At 61.1% G+C, this 13,510-nt stretch overlaps 1 protein-coding gene across 4 annotated transcripts in view; it reads left to right on the plus strand.

The window, feature by feature from the left end:
- DAZAP1 (DAZ associated protein 1) overlaps positions 1 to 13,510 on the plus strand; it is a 30,985-nt gene that overhangs the window by 4,807 nt on the left and 12,668 nt on the right. For 2 of the 4 annotated variants that reach the window (XM_029916680.1, XM_029916682.1), the window contains exons 2-6: positions 6,440 to 6,480; positions 7,084 to 7,250; positions 7,520 to 7,585; positions 9,383 to 9,493; positions 10,654 to 10,702. In XM_029916680.1, coding sequence (XP_029772540.1) covers positions 6,440 to 6,480; positions 7,084 to 7,250; positions 7,520 to 7,585; positions 9,383 to 9,493; positions 10,654 to 10,702 — 434 coding nt within the window. Of the gene's footprint in view, positions 1 to 5,734; positions 5,789 to 6,439; positions 6,481 to 7,083; positions 7,251 to 7,519; positions 7,586 to 9,382; positions 9,494 to 10,653; positions 10,703 to 13,510 lie in introns of those variants that run through there. The other 2 variants (XM_029916683.1, XM_029916681.1) reach the window with 2 other exon arrangements.

The following is a 13,510-nucleotide window of genomic DNA, read 5'->3' on the forward strand; positions in this document are numbered from 1 at the left end:
CCCCCGGCCCGCGCACCAACTTGGCGGGTCGGCGCACGTGGCGGGCCCGGGGTGCCAGTTCCGCCGCCGCCGCCCAACTTCTCCCCGCCGGGCCTCGGCGCGTTTCCGCTCGAGCCGCCTCCCGCGGCGCCGCGGACGGGAAGGGTCGCGACGGAGGCCCGGCGTGGGGTCTGCGTCTCCGCGCGCCCGCGCCCTCCGACGGGGGGTCTGCAGCTGGAGCCTCGCGACCGACGGGACCGAGACGAGGAAGAAAGGCCGCTGCCCGGTGTCTCCTCGGGCGGCTCTCGGTCGCGAGGCTTTCTCCGCGGTCACAGCCCGTCCGCGGCTGCAGCGGCGGCCCCACAGGGGCCGGGAAGCCCTTTCCGCCCCAGTTCGGGGCTTCGGCGTCGTTTTCCCGGCGGAGACCGGCTCCTGCCGAGTCCGGGAAAGCGCTGGGGGCCGTGGCCCCGGGCCCTGTCGCTGGAAGTGACTGGCCCCGCCGGCGCCCGCGGGCCGGGTCACAAGCCTGGACATGAAGCGCATGTTGTCCCCCCTGCCGAGAGACGTCCCGCGGTAGCGGCCCAGGAGGGCGAGCCTTAGCCCCGGCGCGTCCCCGAGGTGAAAGGTCACACGTTTCTGTTTGGAAACTAGGGGACGGGGACAAAGTGCTCCAGAGACGGGGCTGAATCTGCCCGCAGAGAGTGTGCGCCTGCCGCCTCCCCGTGGCCTTGGCCTTCCCGCGCGGGGGGGGCGGGGCCCCCAGGCTGCTGAGCTGGCGGCCGGACTGGGCTCGCGGAGACCCGGCCTGCTCTGGAAATCCACCCGGTGGCGGCGTGTGGAAGCGGTGACAACCCGCGTCCCGGACCTCCTTGCGGGCTTCGAGGAGAAACTCTTGTCGGAAGGAAAACAGTGACCGGGTTCTTTGTGTGGAGGTTCCTTGTTTCGTTGGGCCGGGTGGGGACCAGGGTCCAAGCACACCTCCCTGCTGGCTGCCCCTCTCGGGGGGGTTCCCGTGGAGGAGCTGGTGTTGCACGTGGGTGTGCTCAGATCCAGCGATGGCGGGCGTGACCGCTGTGACAGGGCTCAGTGACGTGCAGTGAGCTGCCCTGTCACCTCCAGCCTCCCTTGCTTTGGTCTTTGGCCAGCCTTGTGTGAGGGCCTCCTGAGGGAGCTCCCGGTAGGCAGGACGGGGTGCTCCCCTTTTCCGAGCAGCAGCCCGGTGGGGGGCGGGGGGCAAGGCCTCAGAAAGCCTGTGCATCTGGGGGGCGCCTTCCACCCTCTGTGCACACGTCTGAGTTTGAGGCTCCCGGGAGGGCGATCTGGCAGGTGGGGACCGGGCCTGAGCTGTCTCGGGTCCCTGGGAGGCGAAGGCTGCAGGGAGACAGGAAGCTGGCCAAGAACGTGCTTTTAGTTGGTGTTTTCATCTCCCGATTGTCGCAATCAGCCGGAGCAGAGGGAGGGCTGGGCCCTGCGGGCAGAGGGATGATAGGGGCAGCAGTGTCTCGTGTGGCCACATGGAGCGGGGGTGTGACAGGCCGATATATCCTCCCTCTGAGCCAGGGGGCAGGGGACAGGCGCTCACCTAGCTGGGGGCTGTCACCTTGGGAAGTTGACTTCACGAAGGGTCTCTCGAGATTCCCACTCTGGGAACTGGTGCGGGCACAAGGCTGACAGGGACCCCTGGTCTCTTGGCCTCCGGAGGCGCCTGGCATCTTGTTGGTGTTCATGAGTGCTTGGGAAGGGCTGTGCCGTGCAGCTGCAGGACGGTGTTTATGTGGCACGTGTTGTACTAGTAAGGCGGGGCCCCCGGACACCCTCAAGGGGAGAGTCTGTGCGAAGGAGGCAAAGCAGCGTTTGGCTCGCTTTGAGAGAATGTGCCAGGCCGGCGGCGTAAGTCCATGGCCCCTGGAACCAGAAGCACCGAAGGTAGGTGGGGCCAGAGGCCTGGGCCTAGAAGGGCGCGGGCTTGTTAAATGCTTGTTGTCACTAGCGCCCAGGCCGGCGGAAGAGGTCGGGCTTGGGCAAGAGGCCATTTCTTGAACGTAGGGGCAGTGGAGACCTGAGCGGGTGGAGGGTAGAGACACTCCTGTTGGCATTTTGGAGCTGTGCTGGGGCAGGGTCTGTCACTGCTGACATTTGGGGCATCCTGGGCACTGCCGGGGCAAGCAGCCCCCTTGACCCCACCCACTCGGTCCCAGGAGCACCCCTGGTTGTGAGAATCTCAGATACTGCCCAGTATCATCTGGGGGCAGGATAACACCAAATGAAATACCTGTTTGGGAACGTCTCTCTTTTCAGTCCGGTTCCCAGCGTGTCCCTGCCACTTGTGACGTGACTGTGCTGTCGGGAGCCACTCTGGGTCACTTCTTTCTGTTTTCAGTTGTTGTTGGGTCAAGCACCGTGAGCAGGCGGACACTCACCCAGTAACCCACCGTTGACGCCCTTCCTAGAGCACCTGCTGGGGGCTGGGCTGCAGCTTTACAGCGCAGGGTGAGCCCTTGTGTCTGCAGGGCAGACTGAGGCTTAGGAGGGCAGGACACTTCCCCAGGGACCCTTGCGGCGAGCCAGAGCTGGAGCGCCCGTCTGGGGAGTGGCAGGCCCAAATGTGCACATTCCGCCCGTTAGTGAGGTGGTGCTGTCGTCGCCTGGTGACTGTCCCCAGCACAGCCTCAAGCCCTCTCAGAATTGTGAGTAGCGTTTTCAGGAGGAGGTCCCTTGTTGGACTGAGGCTCTGGTACTGGGGCAGGGGGGCACTTGGAGGGGCTCACGGTGGAAGGCTGGGAAGGGCGTCAGGAGTTGACGCCAGGCACTGGGGGAACCCGGGGGTTTTCTGATCTCCCCTTGCTGGCAGGAAGGGGACCTGAGCTGCTGAGGGCAGGGCCCCAACAGTTGCCTTCTGGGTCTTTGTTGCATCGGGCGGGCCAGAAGCGGGGTGGCCCCCTGGAGCCCGGGCTTGGGCTGGGACTCAGGGACACACAGCCCCGGGGCGACCGCCCCAGAGGGGCACTTGGGGTGGGGAAGTGCCGGTACCAGCTCTGGGTCGTGCGTCTTTAAGTCGAAAGGACCGTCGCTACGCCACAGGACTGGTCGGGGCCCTCTGCTTCTCACCCTCCGGAGCTAAGCTCTGTTGCACTGCTGACTGATTCGTGGCTGTCTCGCCAGGCACAGTGGCACTTTTTGAAGCCTGCAAGCGTGCAGAGACTGCGGTGGCTGGCCTGGGCCAGGGAGGCCACCGAAGATTCACTTCTGGCAGAAACAGCCTGCGGCTGTCCTAAAGCACACAGAGCTCGAACAGGGTCTTTCTCCAGAGCAGGGTTTGGCCTCAGCCGGGGGGTGAGGCGGGGTGAGGCGGAGAGTCTACCAGGGCAGAGCCCCCTCCGAGAGCAAGTGAGCACCTGCTGGCCACGGACAGCCTCCCCCCCTGGCGCTCGGGGGGGGGGGGGTTGCCCATTCCTCCCCGAGGACCTGACTCCGGGTCACACGGGAGGGCCTGGGAGAGTCGGTGGGGGGGTCCTCTTGACTGGCTGTGGGAGCCCCTGACTTTCAGCTTCTGCTGAGTAATAATGACTCTATCCTTGAGAGCAGGGAAGGGCTGGAGGGGCAAGGACGCAGTCAGCCCTGCGGGAGTGCCCACCGACACCCGACCGCCAGGTGCTGCCACGCCAGCGGGTCTCGACCGCCCGTTGCATGCACACCCAGCGAGGGTACTGGTGCCCGGGCAGCAACGGACCTGCCAAGCGCCCGGTGGTCTTTGGTGCTCAGAGCTTGGGGCTCTGTGCTGAGGTTTCGGAGGGCCCTCGTGGGACCTTCTGGAACCTGCTGGCACTTTCTGTCTGTGGACCGGAGAAAGTATGTTTTTGGAACAGGAGGAGAGGATGTGGGATCTCAGAGCGCAGCTGGCACAGCGCCGGCACTGCAGCCCAGAGCTCTCTTCCCCGAGTGACCAGGTGTGCCTGTCGGCGCAGGTCTCCGAGAGCCCACGGCAGGGTGCCCCGAGGTCCTGTGGGCTTACAGGTTTCTAGGCCGACAGCCTGGCAGGACCGTGCAGAGCAGTGACCAAGGCCCCTGATGCTCTTCTAGCCAGGCTCCTCAGGCTTTGCCCCCTTGGCGTGTCCTCTCCTATGCGCCGTGTGCATCTTTTGTTAAGTGTTGGGGAGTGAGCAGAGCCCCGTGCTCCTTTGTGAGCCAGAATGTTCTCTGAAGTCACGCCGCACGGGAAAGCGAGAGGAGGTGTCGATACCTCTGCGCCATCCAGTCCACAGGGTAGACTCGACATGGCTTGTCAGTTGTGAGGTTATGGGATTTCTGGCCTTTTCTCCTTAATGTCTGATTTTGAAATTTAAATGAGGGCTGGAACCAAGACTGGTCAGACGAGTTCTTCCTTCCAAGACTAGTGGTAGAGGATTGGGTTGCTTGGAAGGGGACCTGTTGGTGGCCTGTTTGGGTGGGAGGCGTGCTAGAGAGAGGCCCGTGCGTGTCTCCAGGAATTCTGTTTTGTTGTGTCGAAGAACCGCTTCAGCTCCCTTTTTCCTACATGAATTTGTGTTTCCACAGCCAAGCCTGTTGACTACTGTGTGGAAGGGGTGGGCAAGCACGCGGCTCCACGCCCTTCCTGGGCGCCAGGCCCTGCGAGCGTGGGTGGCCTGAGTCCCGGCTCGCTCTGGGCAGCGCCCTGCCCGTCGGGGAGGCCCTTCTCCCCTGGGAGCGTTCGGAGGCAGCACGGAGCCTAGCCTGGCGCTGGAGGGTGAGGAGAAGATGTGTACTTAAGCCGAGGCCTAAATGGAGGCCTTCCTCTGCTGCTTGATCTGCACATCCCCTGAAACATGCCCCTCACAGAGCTGCCTCGGCCTGATGCGCCTGCCCGGTGCCCCCTCCCCAGACCGTGGCAGCCCCTGTGTGTGGGCGTTTTTTCTTTTTTTAATATTTTTAATTTATTTTTGAGAGATCACGAGCGGGTGGGGTCACAGAGAGAGGGAGACACAGAATCCCAAGCAGGCTTCAGGCTCTGAGCTGTCAGCACAGAGCCCAATGCAGGGCTCGAACCCACGAACCGTGAGATCATGATCTGAGCTGAAGCCGGAAGGCAGATGCTTAACCGACTGAGCCACCCAGGCACCCCTGTGTGTGGGCATTTTGAGGGTGGCACTGCATACCTGCCTGGAGGTGGGGAGTGGTTTCTCACACACCATGCGTAAGTTACCCGTTTTCAGAGATCAGGTCACAGTAGGAACAAGCCTAGCGGTAGGCATGCGGGAGTCGAGTCCGTGGTGACCTGGAAGGGGTCCGTGCTGGGGTGGAGGGAGGGGCACCGTGTCCGGCAGCTCTCTTGGTTGTTCGGGAGTACCATCAGCCCCGCAGGGATCCGTTTGTCTTCAAGCCTCGCTCAGCCGCAGACACCGGGACCGTGGAGCTCTGGGTCCAGATGCGACGGAGCCTTGGCCACTCGCTGGTATCTGAAGACCAGCCGGTTAGCATCCAGGACCACTGAGTGTGACAGTGGCCATGTCTCCTTTTCCTGGGGGAAGCCAGCAGCACAGAGCTGTCGCCGCTGCGGTGAAAGCTCCCACCACCACCGCACCCCGTCATACCCACCCTCTGGGTTGCGGGAGGCCTGAGTGACGCCTGAGGGGCCTGTGGGTCTTTGGAGATCCACGTGAGCTCTGCCCTGGTAAGGGCCAGCACGGCCAGGCACACTGGCCTCTGTGGGACACGCCCCAGCACCTCAGTTTCCAGGCCTGGCCAGCCCAGGGCCGTCAGGCACAGTGGACACCATCCTGTGGCCCGTTGGGGTCCTACACCCACCCTAGAGGTGTGTTGTGCAGAAGAGGCAGGTGGGCGACAGTGTGGTTCCTCTGGAGGGTTCCACTAGCGGATCTGCCCGAAAGGCGGGAGATGTGGGCCAGGGCGCCAGTGGCTGAGTCTGGAGCTCCGGGGAGCTTCCCAGTGATTTGGGGCCACGTGGGTCCTTACTGGTGACCACGTGGAAGATACCTGAGGCTTTGTCCGGGAGCCCCCAGCCCTGCTGTCGCTCTGGTCTGCTGAGTGTGCTTTCAGACCTTCACCTGTAAACCCATAGTATTTGCAAGAGCAGCGGGGAAGCATGTCCCGTAACCACACCCCAAATCTCTGCACTCTGGGGGCTCCTGTCGGTCCATTTCGCAAGTTCTCGTTTTCTCCGGTTTGCCAGTGACCACGTGTGGCTCTGGACATGTCGTCTTTGCATACGTGTTGTAACCCTCACTCCCCTTCGTCTTGGCCAGTCTGGATGTCGTTTTTCATGTGTACAGCTAGCAGGCCAGGCGATGGTCATGGTGGGCATGTGTCCTTGCCATGATCTCCTGGCACGTGTCCACAGGTCTGCGCCAGCTTCCCATGGATTGCCACGTTAGGATAGGGCACAGGGCTGGCACCTCTGAGGCGAGAACTGTCTTGACCCTAATGTGTTCTTGTTGAATTGCAGGAAGCTCTTCGTGGGCGGCCTTGACTGGAGCACCACCCAAGGTAGGTGGTGGGGGCCCGCCCCAGTGCTGGGGACTGCAGGCAGGCGTCAGACCTTGTCCTGAAGTCATGTGCATTCATCTCTAGCGAGAGACAGTGGGGGGAGGATTTTTAAAATTCTTGGTTCACTCACCGCCTTGAATTCTGAGGAGGAGGGGCACTGGGCTGTGAGCTGCCGGTTGGTCCTGGTGGAGCTGAGGGGCGTGGCCTGGGGCCCTGAGCAGCTGGTGGCAGTGCCGTTCCCAGCGGCCACCTGGGTTCCCTCACACTCCACTTTTCAGAAGGCCTTTGGCCGCTGCCATTGTCCATGGCCCCCTCGCTGATTGGAGCAGAGACTCGCACATCCATGTCTAGACTCCCCCGCCCTTTCCCAGGGGCCTCCTGCCCTTCCCGTCTTTGGACCCCCAGTCAGGTGATCTGCTGGTTTAAGAGCTGCTGGTTCCACACTTTGCAAGTCAACATGAAGGGCCAGGAGCGCGCGCACGCGCGTGTGTGTGTGCACGCGTGCGTGTGTGTGTGCGTGCACGCGTGCTTACACACCTGCTGTGATCCCGTGCTTAACGCTCTGCTGTGTGTGTCTGTGTTCTTGTCCCAATCTCTGAGCAGAGACTCTACGCAGCTACTTTTCCCAGTATGGAGAAGTTGTAGATTGTGTGATCATGAAAGATAAAACCACCAACCAGTCTCGAGGCTTTGGGTTTGTCAAATTTAAAGACCCAAACTGTGTGGGGACGGTGCTGGCCAGCAGACCACACACACTGGACGGCCGGAACGTGAGTGTCCTTCCTCGGAGCCCACCTGCCTGGCCCTGCTGCACACAGCCCCTCCAGCTATGGCTGCTGCTGGGCTTGATGGGTGCTCCCGACAAGGAGTGTTTGGGCGGGCTTGACTTAAGGGTAGCATTTCCGGGCTTAGGCTGGACATTGGAGCAGGGCATAGACTTGGGGTGAATGATGGGGGGCAGTGCTCGTTAGCCGTCCTGGCACCTTATCTGGAGAAAATAGCTTCGTATTCACAATGGGCTCATTTGAAACTTCTGCAGATCGACCCAAAGCCATGCACACCTCGGGGAATGCAGCCAGAGAGGACGCGGCCGAAGGAGGGATGGGTAAGGGGCTGGGCCAGGGGGAGGGGTGGCCTCTCCGCATGTCCTTCGTGTTTGCGGCCGGGGTCGGGAGGGAACACACACCTTTGATCTGATGTCTCCACTCTTTACCATACCGAGCAGCGGGCCTTCTCGCTCAGCATGACAGCAGCTGGGTGGCTCAGAGTCATCTGGTGGAGGTACTTTATCTCAGAGCCGAGAGCACTCTGATTAGTCCGCCTTACCAGAGAGGAAAAGCTCACACCTGTTTGTGACCGGGAGCGGTCTCTCTTCTCATTGGTGGTGGTCCCCGCCCACCGGGGGGAGGGAGCCAGTGTCAGAGCGCCAGTGCCGCGCTCATGGGCGAGGGTCCGGGACTCTGCTTGCTAGCTGCTCGAGCAGCTTGACTCAGCACCTGCCAGTGCCGGGGGGCTCCTCGGGGCTCCTCCTCGAGCGGCATGTGGCCCTTGGTGCCTGACCAGCTGGAGCAGACCTGACTTACTTCTGTCCACCGTCACCCATACCTCCCCTGTCCCCACCTGGTAGGTGTCAGAGAAGACCTTCATCCAGAAAGCTTTTTCCTAGCAGAGAGGCCTGGCCAGCACCGGGCTGGGGCAGAGCACATGTCTGGTCCACACGCCTGGGCCAGGGCCTGAGAACGTGCTTTTCTAGCAGGGTCTAATTGCACCTGGTAGACAAGGACTTCAGACCCTTGAAATAGTTTTTGTTTTCCCAACTTCCTATTAGGAAACTACCTAGGAACTTTACGGAAAGATGGGAAGAGTGGTACATCAGACAGATCACCCGGCTTCATCAGTTGTTAACGTTTTCACAAAGTTGTCTGTGTTTATGTCTCATCTTCGTATCTGGCGCCCCTAAGTTCTGGAATGTGCAGTTCTTGTAAGCACAGCCTCCCACAGAGCCCCCCCCCCCCCCAGCTGAAGTGGCAGCCATGGAGCCCAGGGCCGCCCATGTCCAGACAGGTGCACCCGTGGCTCCCATTCTTCTCTTCAGAGTGGAACCCAAGCCAGGTTCACATTCCGTTTGGTTCCTCATGTTCTTTTCCGAGACAGGGTGGGCACGTGGGGTAACCTGCATATCTTGATGGCACGTGACCCCCCCCCGTGTGGACCTGTGAGACCCTTTGCCTGCCCCAGAGTTCAGTCTTGTTGTCCAGAGTGGCTGGGGCAGTGTAGAGTCAGGGTGCCCCAGGGACAGAGGGACAAGGGGGTCAAGGAGTGTGGTGGGGAGGCCCCACCTCGGGAGCAGGCGCTGAGGCTCCGCCCTCCATCTCTAGCCACGAGCAACGGGGCTCCCGTGAGCCTTTCCCTCCGAGGCTTGGGGCTGTCCCGCAGAGGGGTCATCAGGGTCCGTTGAGGCAGGCCGCTTCGTGGTTTCTGGAAGTCCCAGAGTCCTTTTCGGTCACCTGCTCGGAACCTGAAGCGCTGCTGGTTCTCGTCGTTGGGGCCACCTCGCCCTCCTGAAGTCCTCTTTACGGATCATAGAGCCTTATGCTCAGCAGCGCTCGTGGTCCAGAACGATCACACACACACGACCCACGGCCCGCTTTGTGCTCATGCACTGGGGACGCGGTGGTGCCATGGTGCTGGGCCCGTCCCCATGGGACTCCGTAGGAAGATGGGAAGAGAGTTACGGTAGATTGCTGAGTGTGATTCTCTCGGATTTAGGGGGGTTTGGAGCGTCTGGTCTGGCTTTTAGCTGGGTCCTAACCCCAGCGCAGAGTGCACCTCACCGGCGCGCTGTGGGGCGCGGCGTGAGTGCTCTCCACACGGACTAACGGTTTTTTCCCTCTTGAAACAGCAGAAAGGACCCAGGAGCGATAACAGTAAATCAAATAAGATATTTGTCGGTGGGATCCCTCACAATTGCGGTGAGACAGAGCTCAGGGAATACTTCAAGAAATTCGGAGTGGTGAGTTCTGCGCCAGAGCACACGGGGCGGGCGGGCGCGGTGGAGCCTGGCAGCTTTCTCCTCCGGGCCTGTGTCTTCCGCAGAGCAGGCCTGAGCCCCGGAGGGGGGCTTGCTGGCTTTTCTGGGCAAACGGTCGCTCACTGGGCCGACCTGAAAGCACCGTGGTGGGGGGCCTAGAACAGTGCTAGGAGAAGCGGGGTCTGGCCTGGCGCTGGGAGCCACACCGCTGTGTCTTGCCGCAGGAGGAATGTTCTAGCCCAGGTCCCTAGAGCAGCCGCAGACGCTGCTGGGTGGGAGGCCCTGGTCTGGCCCCTGTGCTGCCCTGCTCCGGGCCTCCAGGCGCTCGCTCCCTGGCCGGGCGTTGTGTGGGATTCTCAGACCTGTCACCTGCTCGGTGTTTCCTCAGTGACACCAGACCTCCCCAGGCTGCTTTTGTTTCTAGAACAGGCTGAAATCCTTAGGAATCTTCTGGGGGGTTAGCATCACTGTGTTCGGTTCTAGCAGGCCAGACAGAAGAGAAGACGGGCTGGCAAGCAGGCTGGGGAGGGGGGCATCCCAGTCACCTGGAGCAGGGGCATGGGGTCGCTCCAGGCTCCCGCCGGCCACGTACCCTGTTGGCAGACGTCCCGTTTCCTCACTACTGCCCGTCTGTCAGGGTGCCCGAGTGTGCCGAGGGCCCGCACCCAGAATGAAGAGCGTCAGAGTGTGTGGTGGCGCGTGCTCAGTGAGCAAGGGACCCGGGAGAGGGGAGGTGCCGTCCTGGTGGATGTCTATCAGCGAGTGCCAAGCCGAGCTGCCCAGGACTCGGGCACAGGGCCGAGCACCAGAGTCCAGGCCCTTCTGTCCCGGCACCTGAGCCTTCGGGCTTGTCTCTTCCCCTCTCTCCCCTCCCCAGCTGGGGTGGGGGGCTGGGTCCCTGGTGTCCCGATGCACCTGTGGGAGTACTCGAGACAGAGGCAGTCCATGCCTCCCCTGTCCTGTTTCCGGTCCCATGAGTCCTGGGCGCCGAAGCCCGGAAGGCTGGCCTTGTGCCTCCAAACTTCCCTGAGGAGCGTCTGGAGACAGTCCCGAGCTGTCACTTGTCTCGCGAGTTCGTGGTAACCAGATGTGCTTGTGGCCGCCCGTGGCCCCCGGATTCTCGAACACCGTCTCTTTTGCAGGTCACAGAAGTGGTCATGATCTACGACGCAGAGAAACAGAGGCCTCGAGGTAAAAGAGATGGAGTTTGTCCTTGACCTTCCCCCTTCAGATGGCAAACTATTTCACAATTAGGTGGTGGTGGTAGCGAGCGTTGCCTCAGAGGAGGAGGATTTGGAGACATTAAAACTAGGCCCTTCCCGTGCAGCCCCAGCCTGTCTGCTTCCCAAGGTCAGACGTCCTAGTGTTTTTTTTGGCTTGTTCTTTTGAAGTTTTTACAACTTGACATGAATTTCAACACAGTTTCTGTTTTTAAATGTGTACTGAAAGATCGGTGCTTTTTTCCCAATGGTGCACTCGTCGCTCAGGGCCGAGTCCTGCTTGGAGTCTCCCCGCGCCCCCAGCCCCTGCCCCGGCAGGCCGCATTCCATGGCATCAGGCTAGGTCTGCCCCAGCTCGGCTTGAACGTGGACTTTCCTTTATCCATCCCATGCTTTTCTCTTGTTTTTCTTGTTTCCTGTCCCCCTGAGCCTGTGGGGCAGCGGGAGGAGGGTAAGGAGCCGCCTCGGAGCGTCCCCGTGTGGCTCCTGGGGCTGGGACAGCGGGCACCCGGTGGCTGTGCCCCCCCCTTTTGTCTTTTTCTTTCTTTTTTTTTTTTCTTTTTTCTTTTTTCTTTTTTCTTTTTTTTTTTTTTTTTTTTTTGTGGCTGCTGCTGTCTGCCCGCCCGTAAGTTTTGGTTCATCGCCGCTTTGGGGCCGGCTGTGAGCTGCGCTGCCAGCCTGGGCGCTGTGCAGCCCCCGCCCCCGCCCCGCCCGAGGCCCCCCTAGCGCACTGAGCCGGCGCCACCGCAGCATGCGCCCGCCATGCTGGAGAATAGTTTGCCATTTGAACTTCCATCCTTCTCTCCCTCCATGATAAGTGACGTATTCTCACTCCATGTCGATTAAGCCGTTAAGTCTTAGCTTAACTCTAACGTAGACATACATGCTTAGTGACGTACTTAAGTGTCTCATAGTAAAGTATAGTAACGTTAAGTAAGTTGTTCCTTCTTTTCTCTCTGTGGATTGTTTGTGATTAACGATATCTCTTTAGATTTCTCTTCTCCAGGTGCTAAATTATATCACACAGGTACAGGCCAGTCCGCGGTCAGGAGGGAGCGGGCTTTGCTGCAGTGGGGTGTAAACGAAGTTTCAGTGTGTTTCTGTCCGCTTCCTCAGTGGTGATGTTGCCTCTTGACAGACAGATGCGTCCCTAGACGCCCCGCCCCGGGGCTCCTTACCCAAGACTCACCGCCTCTTGCGCTATAACGGACCTCGCCAGCCCTGTGGCTGCAGACACTCCTGCACTTTGAGAAAATGTTCATTTTTAAACATGCTGCTCATCGCCCGTGTTGTGCTCCACTATTCGCTCCGGTCTGGTGAAACTTCAGGACATGGACTCCTGAGGGCTTTAGATTCCGACCCCCGGGCTGGGGGAGCGCGCTGAGCTGCCGCGGACTGGGGTGCAGGCAGAGGGAGCTGGCCGCCAGAGCGCTTCGGCCTCGGGGCCTCGCCCTCCGCGTCAGGCTGAGTCCCTGCGAGCAACAGGCCAGCAGAGGGTGGGAGCAGGGGCCCCCGGTGGGTTGGGGGGCGCCCCAGAGAGCCCACCCCGCTTTCTCCCCTTCCTAGGTCTTTTCCAAAGCTCTGCCTCCCTCTCTTTGCTGATTGAAGTCAGTATCCATGTCTGTGTCCTGGGGATTCTGCATGTGTCTCACTGGGGACAGTGAGACCCTGACCTTGACCCCCCCACCCCCACCCCGGCCCTGCCTCTGCTCGCCTCACACTCCTCTTTGGCGTCTCCTTGCTCCAGCTTCTGGCTCCTCCTGTGTGTCTTGCCGGTCTTGTTCCGCTGCTGTGGTTCCGCTCCTTCTCACACGCCGTGTGCAGATTCTCGTGTGAGTGTGTGCATAGTCACGCTCCGGCACACGCGCGTGCAGGGACACAGCAGAAGCCTCCCGAATCCCGGGTGTCCCTCTCTTCTAGTCTCGCCCAAGTTTCTGCGCTGTTGTCCCCAACCCTCCACCCCGGTTCCGTCCCCCACCAGGGCTTTGCCTGCAGACCCCCCGCCTGGGCCACAGCCTCTGAGGCCCTCCTCCCATCAGCTCCAGAGGCGCTCCTTCCCCATGCCCCTTCCCTGCCCACTCTGGCTCCTCGCCCCCCACCCCCGTGTCCCTCTTAGCCTGGCCCGCCAGCCGGCTCTTCCCCTCCCCCGTCTTTTGTTCTTCGGGCTCTTCCGGCGGCCGGCTGCCGCCCACGTGCTTCTGTGCTCAGTGCAGATGGGCCCCCGGGGGACAGTGCAGTCGAGCGAGGACCAGACATGTCACGTTAGCCGGGCGCCACACTCACCCAGACCAACCAAACTTCGTTTATACTGCCACTTTGTCGTGTTTGGGAAATGCTAAATTGTTTTCCCTTTAAAATTCTCTTTTTGATGACACGGTGTCTCTTGCTCTTGCTGCTGACAGCAGAGTGTGACCTGCCGGAACCCGTTGTGGCCTGTATCTTTGTGTATCTTACTTAGTAGATCCGTACGGATAGGTACCTGTATACATACGTACGTTACTGCGAGGACTCCTTGGGCTTACCCAACGGCGTTGGGAAAGCTTAGCGAGGCACTAACTGTGTAGACACGGTACTTCCGTTTAACGCGCTAGAGCGACTTATGGCTGCTGTCAGCACTAGTTGCAAAGCACATTGCAAGCCGAGGGGGAGAGTCCCGGGTTTCAGGAAAGCAGACACGCACCCACGGCACCCCCACCCCCCGGAGGCTGTGGGCTCGGGCTGCCCCCCGCTTCCGGGGAGCCCTGTTGCCGCCTCCGAGGCGCCCGCCCTCCCGCCGCCC

Source organism: Suricata suricatta, chromosome 12 (assembly GCF_006229205.1).
Source record: "Suricata suricatta isolate VVHF042 chromosome 12, meerkat_22Aug2017_6uvM2_HiC, whole genome shotgun sequence".
NCBI classification, from domain to species: Eukaryota; Metazoa; Chordata; class Mammalia; order Carnivora; family Herpestidae; genus Suricata; species Suricata suricatta.